Source organism: Taudactylus pleione, unplaced genomic scaffold (assembly GCF_031769625.1).
Source record: "Taudactylus pleione unplaced genomic scaffold, aTauple2 ptg000173l, whole genome shotgun sequence".
Lineage (NCBI taxonomy): Eukaryota > Metazoa > Chordata > Amphibia > Anura > Myobatrachidae > Taudactylus > Taudactylus pleione.
In genome coordinates this window covers 1,215,540-1,232,850 of record NW_028284575.1, presented here as the reverse complement: position 1 = coordinate 1,232,850, position 17,311 = coordinate 1,215,540, and the positions used below count along the sequence as shown (strand labels likewise).

The 17,311-nt window shown below is 45.4% G+C and overlaps 1 protein-coding gene across 1 annotated transcript; it reads right to left on the bottom strand.

The window, feature by feature from the left end:
- Positions 1-17,081, bottom strand: CUNH2orf76 (chromosome unknown C2orf76 homolog). The gene is made up of 6 exons (XM_088475543.1): positions 16,928-17,081; positions 12,849-12,990; positions 4,469-4,519; positions 4,254-4,291; positions 3,370-3,451; positions 1-224 (listed from the first exon to the last, which is right to left on the bottom strand). The coding sequence occupies exons 2-6, from the start codon at positions 12,976-12,978 to the stop codon at positions 148-150; spliced, it is 378 nt and encodes a 125-aa protein (XP_088331669.1). The 5' UTR covers positions 12,979-12,990; positions 16,928-17,081; the 3' UTR covers positions 1-147.
- Between the last annotated feature and the right edge of the window lie 230 nt (positions 17,082-17,311).

Sequence of the window (17,311 nt, the reverse complement as noted above, 5' to 3'; positions counted from 1 at the left end):
GATGAGACAGCACGGGAGGGTTTATTACACAAGGACCACGTGCAGCTTCCATGGCTGATACAGTCTTATCACAGTCACCCAGATGAACAGTTCTGTAAGTTGGGACAAAGGAAACTCCCAGAATCCACCTCACTCTCCGGATTGTGGTCACCAAGTGGAGACAGGGTTTTCCTTGTACTGTCTATAGTCAGCGTCACAGAATAGAGCCAGCTCGGTTTCATGGGCTGTGGGACAAAGAATATATTTCAGTTAGGTAACTTTAGTTGTTTTCCTCACTTTCCCTTCAAATGATCTGAGCAAAATAAACCAATGTTTCCACAGAAATACTAATAGTAAGTCAAACAGTCTGCGAGAGGCCTACAATGATATTTCTCTACCTACCGTGGTGGGCTGCGGTATTCCTGCCTACGGCCCCTGGGCCGGGCTGCGACATCCTTACTTTCAGTCTCAGTCCCTGGCTGTGATATTCCTGCCTACGGCACAGAGCCGGGCTGCGACATTGTTGCCTTCAGTGCAAGGCCGGGCTGTGATATTCATGCTTACGGCACCGAGCCAGGTGAGATATTCCTGCTTACGGCACCGAGCCAGGGTGAGATATTTCTGCCTACAGCACAGAGCCAGGCTGCGATATTCCTGCCTACAGCACAGAGCCAGGCTGCGATATTCCTGCCTACAGCACAGAGCCAGGCTGCGATATTCCTGCCTACAGCACAGAGCCAGGGTGAGATATTTCTGCCTACAGCACAGAGCCAGGGTGAGATATTCCTGCCTACGGCATAGAGCCAGGCTGCGATATTCCTGCCTACGGCACAGAGCCAGGCTGCGATATTCCTGCCTACGGCACAGAGCCAGGGTGAGATATTCCTGCCTACAGCACAGAGCCAGGGTGAGATATTCCTGCCTACAGCACAGAGCCAGGGTGAGATATTCCTGCCTACGGCATAGAGCCAGGGTGAGATATTTCTGCCTACGGCACAGAGCCAGGGTGAGATATTCCTGCCTACGGCATAGAGCCAGGGTGAGATATTTCTGCCTACGGCACAGAGCCAGGGTGAGATATTCCTGCCTACGGCACAGAGCCAGGGTGAGATATTTCTGCCTACGGCACAGAGCCAGGGTGAGATATTCCTGCCTACGGCACAGAGCCAGGGTGCGATATTCCTGCCTACGGCACAGAGCCAGGGTGCGATATTCCTGCCTACGGCATAGAGCCAGGGTGAGATATTTCTGCCTACGGCACAGAGCCAGGCTGCGATATTCCTGCCTACGGCACAGAGCCAGGGTGAGATATTTCTGCCTACAGCACAGAGCCAGGGTGAGATATTCCTGCCTACAGCACAAAGCCAGGCTGCAATATTCCTGCCTACAGGACCGGGCTGCGATATACCTGCCTACGGGACGAAGCCAGGCTGCGATATTCCTGCCTACGGCACCGAGCCAGGCTGCGATATTCCGCCTACGGGGCCGGGCTGCAACATTGTTGCCTTCAGTGCAAGGCCGGGCTGTGATATTCCTGCCTATGGCACCAAGCCAGGCTGCGATATTCCGCCTACGTGGCCGGGTGTGATATTCCTGCCTACGGCACCAAGCCAGGCTGCGATATTCCGCCTACGGGGCAGGGCTGCGATATTCCGCCTACGGGGCCGGGCTGCGATATTCCTGCCTACGGCACCGAGCCAGGCTGCGATATTTCTACCTACAGAGCCAAGCCAGCCTGCAATACTCCTGCCTATGGCCGCGCTATTCCCATCTATGGCGGTGATAATCCCATTTACGGACACAGACTTGAAGGCAGATACATTCATTAAGTATTTGGCTGATCAGTGGAATTATTTTACACTTTACATTCTTCGTTTGTCAGGACTCATCTTGCCTGATGATTAATTCATACAGCTTGAGAAATATGCAAAGTAGAATACAAATTGGCTGCTCCTGCAGTACCTTCAAACACCTCTAATTACCCACATGGGACGGAGCTCAGCTGCAAAACGCACAGAGGCTTCTGAGCAGTCCCCACGCTGTCACCCCGACAGGTCAAGGAGTTGCCCCTTAAACCGGGGTCAGCAGATTTATTCATTCTGGGCAGAACTAGTCACATGGGGACACCGCGCACATAGGACGACTGGAGCCTTAACCCTTCGCACCTGGCCGTCCCCAGCTAGAATGGAGAACAGATCGGGCCAGGCAAGGACATTCGGATACTGGGGGGGAAAACAGAACAATGACAGCACAAAAACAGAAAAGTTTTACAGTTCCACCCAGGACGAGTGATTAGAATGGCAAATAATGATACATCTTCCCTGTCACTGCAGACTATCGTCATGTCAGGTTTCAGCCTGTTAATAGAAAGATAGCCGCCTGCAGCACAAGCGTAGGACAGAATGGAGACGATTGTGTCCGACTATTATCTCCCTGCAGACAAATTCATGCTATTCTCTTCCTCCTCCGTGCTGATGCCAGCTGCTCACACGCAACACGCCAAGGTCCCGGCCCGGTCCCCTCTTCCGGAAGACTCCGGGTGACCTCTCCTGGCCATCTATCCAAACTACATTCACTTCTCAGAAGCCGTCTATAGAATAACAGGCATTATAATCTCATGTCAGCTGCAGTCAGTCCACGGATGATATACCAGCCCAATCATGCCTCAGTGTGTTATGGTCCATATTGGCCGCTTCAGCATAATGGGCCCATGGCTTCTAACATGGATTGATACCGATTTACAATGGAAGCGTTTCCAGTTACAGTAGCTTCTGAGATTTGGGAAAATACGATCGGAGGCAGCCAAGTTTCCCAACACAGAACTTTTACTCTGTACGCCTACTTACTAACTTACACCAACACTACACACTTCTTCTGTACACCTAACTGCCTGTTACTAAGAAGGGTCTTCGTGTCACCATTCTTTTACAATTAGGGGGGGGGGAATGTATCAAACGTTCAAGAGCGATGAAGTGGAGAAATTGCCCATAGCAACCACTCAGCTCCTGTCATTTTACAGCCTGGGCTAGATAAATGATAGCTCGGACCTGTTTAGTTGCCATTTTTTCTCTCTTAAAGGTTTGATACATCTCCCCCCATGATGAGGAATGGATCGAGAAAAGTGAGAGCTGGGAATCAGGATCCCAAATATATCATCAGGATAATTGGCTTTCCTTTCTCCTTGCAGATAGGGAGCAGTACTGAGCCCATACGGTCAGGAAGTGATGGGAGATAGCCGTTCATCCACCATAGTTCTCCTAGTAACCATAGGATACACCAGTAATACAGTGTCCTGAGCTTACATAGACAGTTGCAGAGGTGGGAATCGCATTTAGAAAGGTCACTATAAATACTCAATGCTACATAATAGAATTAGTGATGACATCTTACCAACGCCGGCCTCCCGCAAGGTCTGCTCGCTCCGTAAGATCAGCCTATTGTCGTCCTCCAAACCAACCACCAGTTCATTGGTCTGGAATAAGGAATGAGATCTGCATGAACCCTACCAGGTCATTATCAGGGGAAACTACTGTGATGTTCATAAGAGTTCAGGATGTGAATCTGGAATCACTACATGTAGCCATTACTTTTATGTCTATGAGAAGCCAGTTCTATGGTACCGGATGACGGGGACTGCTAGGGGTAAGGGCAGCCAATGGGTTCATTAAAAAAAAACATCCACTATCTGCAATAATTTACTGCTGTTCCCCAAACCCAAAACATGTTGGTTTGCAAAAGAGCAACTCCACACAAGGCACCAATCCGGCCGCCCCTGCTCCTAACGGCAATCCGCCTGCCCCTGCTCCTAACGGCAATCCGCCCGCCCCTGCTCCTAACGGCAATCCGCCCGCCCCTGCTCCTAACGGCAATCCGGCCGCCCCTGATAGTAACCGCAATCCGGCCGCCCCTGATAGTAACCGCAATCCGCCCGCCCCTGCTCCTAACCGCAATCCGCCCGCCCCTGCTCCTAACGGCAATCCGCCCGCCCCTGCTCCTAACGGCAATCCGCCCGCCCCTGCTCCTAACGGCAATCCGCCCGCCCCTGCTCCTAACGGCAATCCGCCCGCCCCTGCTCCTAATGGCAATCCGTCCGCCCCTGCTCCTAACGGCAATCCGCCCGCCCCTGCTCCTAACGGCAATCCGCCCGCCCCTGCTCCTAACGGCAATCCGCCCGCCCCTGCTCCTAACGGTAATCAAGAAATGGGCCCAGAACAATACAGAGAACACATTACGGGCAGATACATTCACCAAGTGATACATAATATTGTAAATACCTTTGATCCATGTGCCTGATGAATGATCTTCATGGTATCTGCAGAAAACAATAATCTATATAAAGATATATGAAATAATGTTAATGGCACCTAGCATTAAGTTACCGTAGCTCTGTCAGTGGCCGGATGACGCTGACACCCTGAGATCCTGCCTCTATACAGGACATCACTGTAACCAGCACATACATTTACCATGTGTATAGCACAGAACTCACCATACGAGTGCTTCTTAAATGGAGGCGGCAATCCGTCCCGTACAGAGATGTCTGCAATGAACAAGTCAGTGGGTTTACATTAAATGCAGGAAACTCTGATTATTACTGAAACACTGTGTAATATCAGCAGCATAATTTACCTATATAATAATGTGCATAGTACTACAGTACCTGTCCCAGTAGTAATAATGTGTATAGTGCTACAGTACCTGTCCCCGTAATAATGTGTATAGTGCTACAGTACCTGTCCCCGTAATAATGTGTATAGTGCTACAGTACCTGTCCCAGTAGTAATAATAATGTGTATAGTGCTACAGAACCTGTCCCCGTAATAATGTGTATAGTGCTACAGTACCTGTCCCAGTAGTAATAATAATGTGTATAGTGCTACAGTACCTGTCCCAGTAGTAATAATATGTATAGTGCTACAGTACCTGTGCCAGCAGTAATAATAATGTGTATAGTGCTACAGTACCTGTCCCAGCAGTAATAATAATAATATGTATAGTGCTACAGTACCTGTCCCAGTAGTAATAATATGTATAGTGCTACAGTACCTGTCCCAGCAGTATTAATAATGTGTATAGTGCTACAGTACCTGTCCCAGTAGTATTAATATGTATAGTGCTACAGTACCTGTCCCAGTAGTAATAATGTGTATAGTGCTACAGTACCTGTCCCAGTAATAATAATGTGTATAGTGCTACTGTACCTGTCCCAGCAGTATTAATAATGTGTATAGTGCTACAGTACCTGTCCCAGTAGTAATAATATGTATAGTGCTACAGTACCTGTCCCAGTAGTAATAATGTGTATAGTGCTACAGTACCTGTCCCAGTAATAATGTGTATAGTGCTACTGTACCTGTCCCAGCAGTATTAATAATGTGTATAGTGCTACAGTACCTGTCCCAGCAGTAATAATAATGTGTATAATGCTACAGTACCTGTCCCAGCAGTAATAATAATGTGTATAGTGCTACAGTACCTGTCCCAGCAGTAATAATGTGTATAGTGCTACAGTACCTGTCCCATCAGTAATAATGTGTATAGTGCTACAGTACCTGTCCCAGTAGTAATAATATGTATAGTGCTACAGTACCTGTCCCAGCAGTAATAATAATGTGTATAATGCTACAGTACCTGTCCCAGCAGTATTAATAATGTGTATAGTGCTACAGTACCTGTCCCAGCAGTAATAATAATGTGTATAATGCTACAGTACCTGTCCCAGCAGTAATAATAATGTGTATAGTGCTACAGTACCTGTCCCATCAGTAATAATAATGTGTATAGTGCTACAGTACCTGTCCCATCAGTAATAATGTGTATAGTGCTACAGTACCTGTCCCAGTAGTAATAATATGTATAGTGCTACAGTACCTGTCCCAGCAGTAATAATAATGTGTATAGTGCTACAGTACCTGTCCCAGTAGTAATAATATGTATAGTGCTACAGTACCTGTCCCAGCAGTATTAATAATGTGTATAGTGCTACAGTACCTGTCCCAGTAGTAATAATATGTATAGTGCTACAGTACCTGTCCCAGTAGTAATAATGTGTATAGTGCTACAGTACCTGTCCCAGTAATGATAATGTGTATAGTGCTACTGTACCTGTCCCAGCAGTATTAATAATGTGTATAGTGCTACAGTACCTGTCCCAGCAGTAATAATAATGTGTATAATGCTACAGTACCTGTCCCAGCAGTAATAATAATGTGTATAGTGCTACAGTACCTGTCCCAGCAGTAATAATAATGTGTATAGTGCTACAGTACCTGTCCCAGCAGTAATAATAATGTGTATAGTGCTACAGTACCTGTCCCAGCAGTAATAATAATGTGTATAGTGCTACAGTACCTGTCCCAGTAGTAATAATGTGTATAGTGCTACAGTACCTGCCCCAGTAGTAATAATGTGTATAGTGCTACAGTACCTCTCCCAGTAATAATAATGTGTATAGTGCTACAGTACCTGTCCCTTAGTAATAATGTGTATAGTGCTACAGTACCTGTCCCAGTAGTAAAAATGTGTATAGTGCTACAGTACCTGTCCCAGTAGTAATAATGTGTATAGTGCTACAGTACCTGCCTCAGTAGTAATAATGTGTAGAGCTACAGTACCTGTCCCAGTAGTAATAATGTGTATAGTGCTACAGTACCTGCCTCAGTAGTAATAATGTGTATAGTGCTACACTACCTGCCCCAGTAGTAATAATATGTATAGTGCTACAGTACCTGCCCCAGTAGTAATAATGTGTATAGTGCTACAGTACCTGCCCCAGTAGTAATAATGTGTATAGTGCTACAGTACCTGTCCCAGCAGTAATAATAATGTGTATAGTGCTACAGTACCTGTCCCCGTAGTAATAATGTGTATAGTGCTACAGTACCTGTCCCCGTAGTAATAATGTGTATAGTGCTACAGTACCTGTCCCCGTAGTAATAATGTGTATAGAGCTACAGTACCTGTCCCCGTAGTAATAATGTGTATAGTGCTACAGTACCTGTCCCAGCAGTAATAATAATGTGTATAGTGCTACAGTACCTGTCCCAGTAGTAATAATAATGTGTATAGTGCTACAGTACCTGTCCCAGTAGTAATAATGTGTATAGTGCTACAGTACCTGCCCCAGTAGTAATAATGTGTATAGTGCTACAGTACCTCTCCCAGTAATAATAATGTGTATAGTGCTACAGTACCTGTCCCTTAGTAATAATGTGTATAGTGCTACAGTACCTGCCTCAGTAGTAATAATGTGTATAGAGCTACAGTACCTGTCCCAGTAGTAATAATGTGTATAGTGCTACAGTACCTGCCTCAGTAGTAATAATGTGTATAGTGCTACACTACCTGCCCCAGTAGTAATAATATGTATAGTGCTACAGTACCTGTCCCAGTAGTAATAATGTGTATAGTGCTACAGTACCTGCCCCAGTAGTAATAATGTGTATAGTGCTACAGTACCTGTCCCAGCAGTAATAATAATGTGTATAGTGCTACAGTACCTGTCCCCGTAGTAATAATGTGTATAGTGCTACAGTACCTGTCCCCGTAGTAATAATGTGTATAGTGCTACAGTACCTGTCCCCGTAGTAATAATGTGTATAGAGCTACAGTACCTGTCCCCGTAGTAATAATGTGTATAGTGCTACAGTACCTGTCCCCGTAGTAATAATGTGTATAGTGCTACAGTACCTGTCCCAGCAGTAATAATAATATGTATAGTGCTACAGTGCCTGTCCCTTAGTAATAATGTGTATAGTGCTACAGTACCTGCCCCAGTAGTAATAATGTGTATAGTGCTACAGTACCTGTCCCAGTAATAATGTGTATAGTGCTACAGTACCTGTCCATTAGTAATAATGTGTATAGTGCTACAGTACCTGTCCCAGTAGTAATAATGTGTATAGTGCTACAGTACCTGTCCCTGTAATAATGTGTATAGTGCTACAGTACCTGTCCCAGCAGTAATAATGTGTATAGTGCTACAGTACCTGCCCCAGTAGTAATGTGTATAGTGCTACAGTACCTGCCCCAGTAGTAATAATGTGTATACTGCTACAGTACCTGTCCCAGTAGTAATAATGTGTATACTGCTACAGTACTTGTCCCAGTAGTAATAATGTGTATAGTGCTACAGTACCTGTCCCAGAAATAATAATGTGTATAGCGCTACAGTACCTGTCCCAGTAATAATGTGTATAGTGCTACAGTACCTGTCCAAGCAGTAATAATAATGTGTATAGCGCTACAGTACCTGTCCCAGTAATAATGTGTATAGTGCTACAGTATCTGTCCCCGTAATAATGTGTATAGTGCTACAGTACCTGTCCCAGCAGTAATAATAATGTGTATAGTGCTACAGTACCTGTCACAGTAATAATGTGTATAGTGCTACAGTACCTGTCCCAGTAGTAATAATGTGATAGTGCTACAGTACCTGTCCCAGTAGTAATAATGTGTATAGTGCTACAGTACCTGCCCCAGTAGTAATAATGTGTATACTGCTACAGTACCTGTCCCAGTAGTAATAATGTGTATACTGCTACAGTACTTGTCCCAGTAGTAATAATGTGTATAGTGCTACAGTACCTGTCCCAGAAATAATAATGTGTATAGCGCTACAGTACCTGTCCCAGTAATAATGTGTATAGTGCTACAGTACCTGTCCCAGCAGTAATAATAATGTGTATAGTGCTACAGTACCTGTCCCAGTAATAATGTGTATACTGCTACAGTACCTGTCCAAGCAGTAATAATAATGTGTATAGTGCTACAGTACCTGTCCCAGTAGTAATAATATGTATAGTGCTACAGTACCTGTCCCAGCAGTAATAATAATGTGTATAGTGCTACAGTATCTGTCCCCGTAATAATGTGTATAGTGCTACAGTACCTGTCCAAGCAGTAATAATAATGTGTATAGTGCTACAGTACCTGTCCCAGCAGTAATAATATGTATAGTGCTACAGTACCTGTCCCAGCAGTAATAATATGTATAGTGCTACAGTACCTGTCCCAGCAGTAATAATAATGTGTATAGTGCTACAGTACCTGTCCCAGCAGTAATAATAATGTGTATAGTGCTACAGTACCTGTCACAGTAATAATGTGTATAGTGCTACAGTACCTGTCCCAGCAGTAATAATAATGTGTATAGTGCTACAGTATCTGTCCCCGTAATAATGTGTATAGTGCTACAGTACCTGTCCAAGCAGTAATAATAATGTGTATAGTGCTACAGTATCTGTCCCCGTAATAATGTGTATAGTGCTACAGTACCTGTCCCAGCAGTAATAATATGTATAGTGCTACAGTACCTGTCCCAGCAGTAATAATATGTATAGTGCTACAGTACCTGTCCCAGCAGTAATAATAATGTGTATAGTGCTACAGTACCTGTCCCCGTAGTAATAATGTGTATAGAGCTACAGTACCTGTCCCCGTAGTAATAATGTGTATAGTGCTACAGTACCTGTCCCAGCAGTAATAATAATGTGTATAGTGCTACAGTACCTGTCCCAGTAGTAATAATGTGTATAGTGCTACAGTACCTGCCCCAGTAGTAATAATGTGTATAGTGCTACAGTACCTCTCCCAGTAATAATAATGTGTATAGTGCTACAGTACCTGTCCCTTAGTAATAATGTGTATAGTGCTACAGTACCTGCCTCAGTAGTAATAATGTGTATAGAGCTACAGTACCTGTCCCAGTAGTAATAATGTGTATAGTGCTACAGTACCTGCCTCAGTAGTAATAATGTGTATAGTGCTACACTACCTGCCCCAGTAGTAATAATATGTATAGTGCTACAGTACCTGTCCCAGTAGTAATAATGTGTATAGTGCTACAGTACCTGCCCCAGTAGTAATAATGTGTATAGTGCTACAGTACCTGTCCCAGCAGTAATAATAATGTGTATAGTGCTACAGTACCTGTCCCCGTAGTAATAATGTGTATAGTGCTACAGTACCTGTCCCCGTAGTAATAATGTGTATAGTGCTACAGTACCTGTCCCCGTAGTAATAATGTGTATAGAGCTACAGTACCTGTCCCCGTAGTAATAATGTGTATAGTGCTACAGTACCTGTCCCCGTAGTAATAATGTGTATAGTGCTACAGTACCTGTCCCAGCAGTAATAATAATATGTATAGTGCTACAGTGCCTGTCCCTTAGTAATAATGTGTATAGTGCTACAGTACCTGCCCCAGTAGTAATAATGTGTATAGTGCTACAGTACCTGTCCCAGTAATAATGTGTATAGTGCTACAGTACCTGTCCATTAGTAATAATGTGTATAGTGCTACAGTACCTGTCCCAGTAGTAATAATGTGTATAGTGCTACAGTACCTGTCCCTGTAATAATGTGTATAGTGCTACAGTACCTGTCCCAGCAGTAATAATGTGTATAGTGCTACAGTACCTGCCCCAGTAGTAATGTGTATAGTGCTACAGTACCTGCCCCAGTAGTAATAATGTGTATACTGCTACAGTACCTGTCCCAGTAGTAATAATGTGTATACTGCTACAGTACTTGTCCCAGTAGTAATAATGTGTATAGTGCTACAGTACCTGTCCCAGAAATAATAATGTGTATAGCGCTACAGTACCTGTCCCAGTAATAATGTGTATAGTGCTACAGTACCTGTCCAAGCAGTAATAATAATGTGTATAGCGCTACAGTACCTGTCCCAGTAATAATGTGTATAGTGCTACAGTATCTGTCCCCGTAATAATGTGTATAGTGCTACAGTACCTGTCCCAGCAGTAATAATAATGTGTATAGTGCTACAGTACCTGTCACAGTAATAATGTGTATAGTGCTACAGTACCTGTCCCAGTAGTAATAATGTGATAGTGCTACAGTACCTGTCCCAGTAGTAATAATGTGTATAGTGCTACAGTACCTGCCCCAGTAGTAATAATGTGTATACTGCTACAGTACCTGTCCCAGTAGTAATAATGTGTATACTGCTACAGTACTTGTCCCAGTAGTAATAATGTGTATAGTGCTACAGTACCTGTCCCAGAAATAATAATGTGTATAGCGCTACAGTACCTGTCCCAGTAATAATGTGTATAGTGCTACAGTACCTGTCCCAGCAGTAATAATAATGTGTATAGTGCTACAGTACCTGTCCCAGTAATAATGTGTATACTGCTACAGTACCTGTCCAAGCAGTAATAATAATGTGTATAGTGCTACAGTACCTGTCCCAGTAGTAATAATATGTATAGTGCTACAGTACCTGTCCCAGCAGTAATAATAATGTGTATAGTGCTACAGTATCTGTCCCCGTAATAATGTGTATAGTGCTACAGTACCTGTCCAAGCAGTAATAATAATGTGTATAGTGCTACAGTATCTGTCCCCGTAATAATGTGTATAGTGCTACAGTACCTGTCCCAGCAGTAATAATATGTATAGTGCTACAGTACCTGTCCCAGCAGTAATAATAATGTGTATAGTGCTACAGTACCTGTCCCAGCAGTAATAATAATGTGTATAGTGCTACAGTACCTGTCACAGTAATAATGTGTATAGTGCTACAGTACCTGTCCCAGCAGTAATAATAATGTGTATAGTGCTACAGTATCTGTCCCCGTAATAATGTGTATAGTGCTACAGTACCTGTCCAAGCAGTAATAATAATGTGTATAGTGCTACAGTATCTGTCCCCGTAATAATGTGTATAGTGCTACAGTACCTGTCCCAGCAGTAATAATATGTATAGTGCTACAGTACCTGTCCCAGCAGTAATAATATGTATAGTGCTACAGTACCTGTCCCAGCAGTAATAATATGTATAGTGCTACAGTACCTGTCCCAGCAGTAATAATAATGTGTATAGTGCTACAGTACCTGTCCCAGCAGTAATAATAGTGTATAGTGCTACAGTACCTGTCCCAGCAGTAATAATATGTATAGTGCTACAGTACCTGTCCCAGTAGTAATAATGTGTATAGTGGTACTGTACGGGAACAAGCACTATATATATATTACTATGGGACAGGTACTGTAGCACTATACATATTACTATGAGGATAGGTACTGTAGCACTATACATATTATTACTATGGGGACAGGTACTGTAGCACTATACATATTACTATGAGGATAGGTACTGTAGCACTATACATATTACTATGGGGACAGGTACTGTAGCACTATACATATTACTACTAGGACAAATACTGTAGCACTATACATATTACTATGAGGACAGGTACTGTAGCACTATACATATTACTACTAGGACAAATACTGTAGCACTATACATATTACTACAAGGACAGGTACTGTAGCACTATACACATTGCTATGAGGACAGGTACTGTAGCACTATACATATTACTATGAGGACAAATACTGTAGCACTATACACATTGCTATGAGGACAGGTACTGTAGCACTATACATATTACTATGGGGACAGGTACTGTAGCACTATACATATTACTATGAGGATAGGTACTGTAGCACTATACATATAACTACGAGGACAGGTACTGTAGCACTATACATATTACTATGAGGATAGGTACTGTAGCACTATACATATTACTATGAGGATAGGTACTGTAGCACTATACACATAATTACTATGGGGACAGGGACTGTAGCATTATAAATATTATTCTGTACATACTACAGAGTAACCTGTCCACTAGGTACATTGGTCCAATCCTCAAGTACCCCCAACAGGTTATGTTTTCAGGATATCTCTCTGTGGAAATAGGTGAGATAAATTACTGACCTAGCATAATGTATTAACTGACCTGTGTCTAATTAAAGAAATCCATAAAACATGACCTGTTGGGGTACTTGAGGACTGGAGTGGAGAACCCCTGTAATAGGAGATTTCACTTTACCTTTCTTAATATGTTCTAAAAATTCCTGCACAGTCTGATCCAGTGTGACGTCATGATAGACAACCGGGCGGAAGTTACGGTGCTGGAATGATCTAACCAGACGTACAGTGACCGTAACGTCCTGGGACATCTGACCTCTGAACTGAAAGAAAGAGGCCACACGTAGTAATTAACGCAATTAATAAAGTACTGAGCACATTAGGGCTAAGAACACTTACTACATATGCAGAGATATTGCTGGTATCTACAATTGTTATTCCGCTTCCTTATCTAACAATTATTACCCATAACCACTAGATTGTAAAGTCATTGAGACAGGGCTGCCTTTACCTTCTGTTCAGGCCACTGTATAGCATTTCTCTATATTACAATCCCATCAACGTACCAGACCCATTAATATGTTGGTGCTTTATAAATGAATGATAATAGTAAACCCAGCCCTATGGTAAGACATCTGATATGTAGCGGGATAGGGTGGGCCTGAGGCTAAACTGGTCTTAATAAATGTACCCTAAATGCTAAACTTAAATAAATGTACAGTATGTTACTCAGGTTTTTTCTTTGTATTAAATCGTTCCTTAGAAAATGAAAGTTTATCACGTGTTTCGGCAGCGCTATTTTTCAGCTGGAACTCAGGGCCCGATTTAGACCCGTTCGTATGCAGTCTGCCGATGTTTGCAATCTGCCCATGTGTACAAGACGCAGTGCGCGTGCGCGAACCAGTCACTGCGATCGGGAAATGTTTGCAGCCAGTACATAGATGCTCCGCAAGCATGAGTGACAGGACGAGGCGTTAGTGGGTGGTGACAGGGGGTGGTTGATGGTAACGGGGTTGTGGTGGTGCGAACACAGGCGTGTCTGTGCATCTGAACGCCATTTCAGGGGCGTGCATAATTAAGACGCAGTGTCAGCGCACACGTCACATGGCTGAGTTACACAGAGCAGCAGTCGCAGGGCTTGCAGTAGGGTATGGTCAGCCAGAAGTGCTCCGTATGGGTCAGATGATACTCGATGGTACCAAATGTTTAATACACTTCTTGGAGATGACGTGGAAAGTGGGCGTCTTGTGTCAGGCCGGTGGGCGTCTAATTTCATACCGCGATTGCACAGCAATACATAGCGGGCGTACTAATCTCTTGCTAGCGATAGCGGGATTTGCATACTTTGGCTTCTGGCGGCTGCCTGCGAACGCAGCTTTGCGACTGGGTCTGAATCAGCCCCTCAGTTCCTGAACCTCTTATTAACTACTGAGCTAAAATATATTTTCCATAAGTTTTATTTTAAAGTCCCCTTTCAGTGTCTTTTCTAAATACTCAAAAAATATATATTTTCTTTTATTTTTATACACACGTTTTTTCTGTAGCTCCACCCAAAGTTCCTGAACCTATATTTCCAGAAAAATCGCCGTGTTTAGGGCTCATTGACATTGGTGTATCTCTCGTGTGATTTGTTGCACTTTGTATAGTAAGAACATTCAGTTTATACACAGTCGAGTCACATAATTATGACCAGCAGCTAATAGCCAGAGTAACCGCCCCATGCAGCACGGACAGCAGCTAGATGGGCTGGGAGTGACTCAGTAAGGTGCTGGTAGGTTGGCACAGGTATCTGGAGCCATGCTGACTCAGTAATGTGCTGGTAGGTTGGCACAGGTATCTGGAGCCATGCTGACTCAGTAAGGTGCTAGTAGGTTGGCACAGGTATCTGGAGCCATGCTGACTCAGTAAGGTGCTGGTAGGTTGGCACAGGTATCTGGAGCCATGCTGACTCAGTAAGGTGCTGGTAGGTTGGCACAGGTATCTGGAGCCATGCTGACTCAGTAAGGTGCTGGTAGGTTGGCACAGGTATCTGGAGCCATGCTGACTCAGTAAGGTGCTGGTAGGTTGGCACAGGTATCTGGAGCCATGCTGACACAGTAAGGTGCTGGTAGGTTGGCACAGGTATCTGGAGCCATGCTGACTGCAATGCATCCCACAGCTGCTGGAGGGTGCGTGGTGCAGTATTCATAGAGAGAACACAACGATCAAGGTGGTCCCACAGATGCTCAATTGGGTTCAAGGCTGGGGAATTAGGGGGCCAGGAAAGTACTTGGAAATCTTGATCATGCAACCACTGTCGGAAATTTCTAGCCGTATGACATGTCGCATTGTCTTGCTGGAAGATCCCATCCGCCTCAGGGAAGACAATGAGCAAGTATAGGTGTACGTGCTCTGCAAGGATGGATTCATAACCAAATCGGTTGAGGGTGCCTTCCAGTTGGATGAGTGGGCCCAGAGAATGCCATGAACACATTCCCCAGACCATAACGCTGCCACCACCAGCTTGTGTTCTTCCACCAATGGTTACAGGGTGTTTGTTCCCCGATATTTCTCGCCTGACACGACAACGTCCATCCATTCGATGAACCAGAAAACGTGACTCATCAGAGACAGCACCCCTTCGCCAATCAGCGGCGGTCCAATTCCAATACAGGCGTGAAAATGTAGCCTTTTCTGCCGATGCACCTTCATTAGCATAGGTGCAGTGACCATCCGTTTACTTTGGAGCCCCATACGCAGCAGGGATCACTGAATTGTTGTTTTAGACACGTCTGGTGGCCCCAGGTTCATTTGACGGTGAGATGCTCCACTGTAGCATGTCGGTCGGCCCTCACAAACCTTCATAGCCGACGTTCACCTCTCACAACAATGGCACGTGGTGCTCTGCAGTTTCCATGTCGGTAATTTGCAATGGTGCCATTTGTCCAGTCACGATACAGCAGCACGTGAACAGTTCACAATCTGCGCTGTCTCAGAAATACGGCCACCCATGGCCCAGAAGCCAGTAATCATCCTTTTTGCAACTCGGATAAATCAAACCTTTTACTCACGACGAGTGATATGTGTGCAGACGGCCTATCGCACTCCTTATATACCCACCAAGCCAACGCACGGCACGTGACGTACTTCATGGGCTACGCACTGCCAACGTCAACTGGAGCAGGTGGTCATAATAATGTGACTCGACCGTGTATATACCTGTACAAATAACAAGCGCACTGGGATTTACATCTGTATATGTTTTTCGTTCGCTGCATGTCGATCACAGTCTAATGGAGGATTCCTTACAGGGACAGCGCACATCCCCACAATGCGCACGTGACAGCGCACATCCCCGCACTGCGCACGTGACAGCGGACATCCCCACACTGCGCACGTGACAGCGCACATCCCCACACTGCGCACGTGACACCGCGCATCCCCACACTGCGCACGTGACACCGCGCATCCCCACACTGCGCACGTGACACCGCGCATCCCCACACTGCGCACGTGACAGCGCACATCCCCACAATGCGCACGTGACACCGCACATCCCCACACTGCGCACGTGACACCGCGCATCCCCACACTGCGCACGTGACAGCGCACAGCCCCACACTGCGCACGTGACACCGCACATCCCCACACTGCACACATGACACCGCACAGCCCCACAATGCGCACGTGACACCGCACATCCCCACACTGCGCACGTGACACCGCACATCCCCACACTGCGCACGTGACACCGCACAGCCCAATGCGCACGTGACACCGCACATCCCCACACTGCGCACGTGACACTGCACTTCCCCAATCTGCGCACGAGACACCGCACATCCCCGCTCTGCGCACGTGACAGCACACATCCCCGCACTGCGCACGTGACACCGCGCATCCCCACACTGCGCACGTGACACCGCGCATCCCCACACTGCGCACGTGACACCGCGCATCCCCACACTGCGCACGTGACCCCGTGCAGCACCGCCTGGCACGTCACCCCACACCACATTGCACATCATGCACCACCATATTGCAAGCCACACTACGTGGCTCCACATTGCAAGGTGTGCCCAGCGTGCAGACCACAGTGCCCACGTCACACCGCGTAATCCACATTGAATAACTAGGAGGAATCAGACATTGAGGTAACAAAGTGACCGGACCCTGCATAGATCTGCTCTGCCGCAATGACACACGTGACGTCACTTATTATAATGGTAGCGCGCTGCCCCCCCATCCCCTGCCCAGTGCCCAGGGCCGGGGGAGACAGACCTCCTGCGATGCTCTCGGTCCGGCTGGCGGCTGCGCCGGTCGCTATGGTGACAGAAGGACGGGCGGAGGCGGCAGTAAAGCAGAACGCACTATAGAAGCGAGGCATGGAACCAACGTCATGACGTCACATACAGAGCGGCCACAGCGCAGACACTAGTGGTGCACACTGCAGTACGGGTTGGGCGCTCCTGTACAGTGTAGCCACCATTTTCCCGGAGACTTTTGCTATTTTTGCAGTGTATACAAATTGCATACGCAGAAATGTCGCTGTTGATGGTTACAGTTTTCTTTATATAAAGTATAATATATCTCAAGAGACAGGATTTTCTCACAGAGCGTGTGTGACACACTCTCACCCCCATAAACAAGCTCATTAGTGCAGGA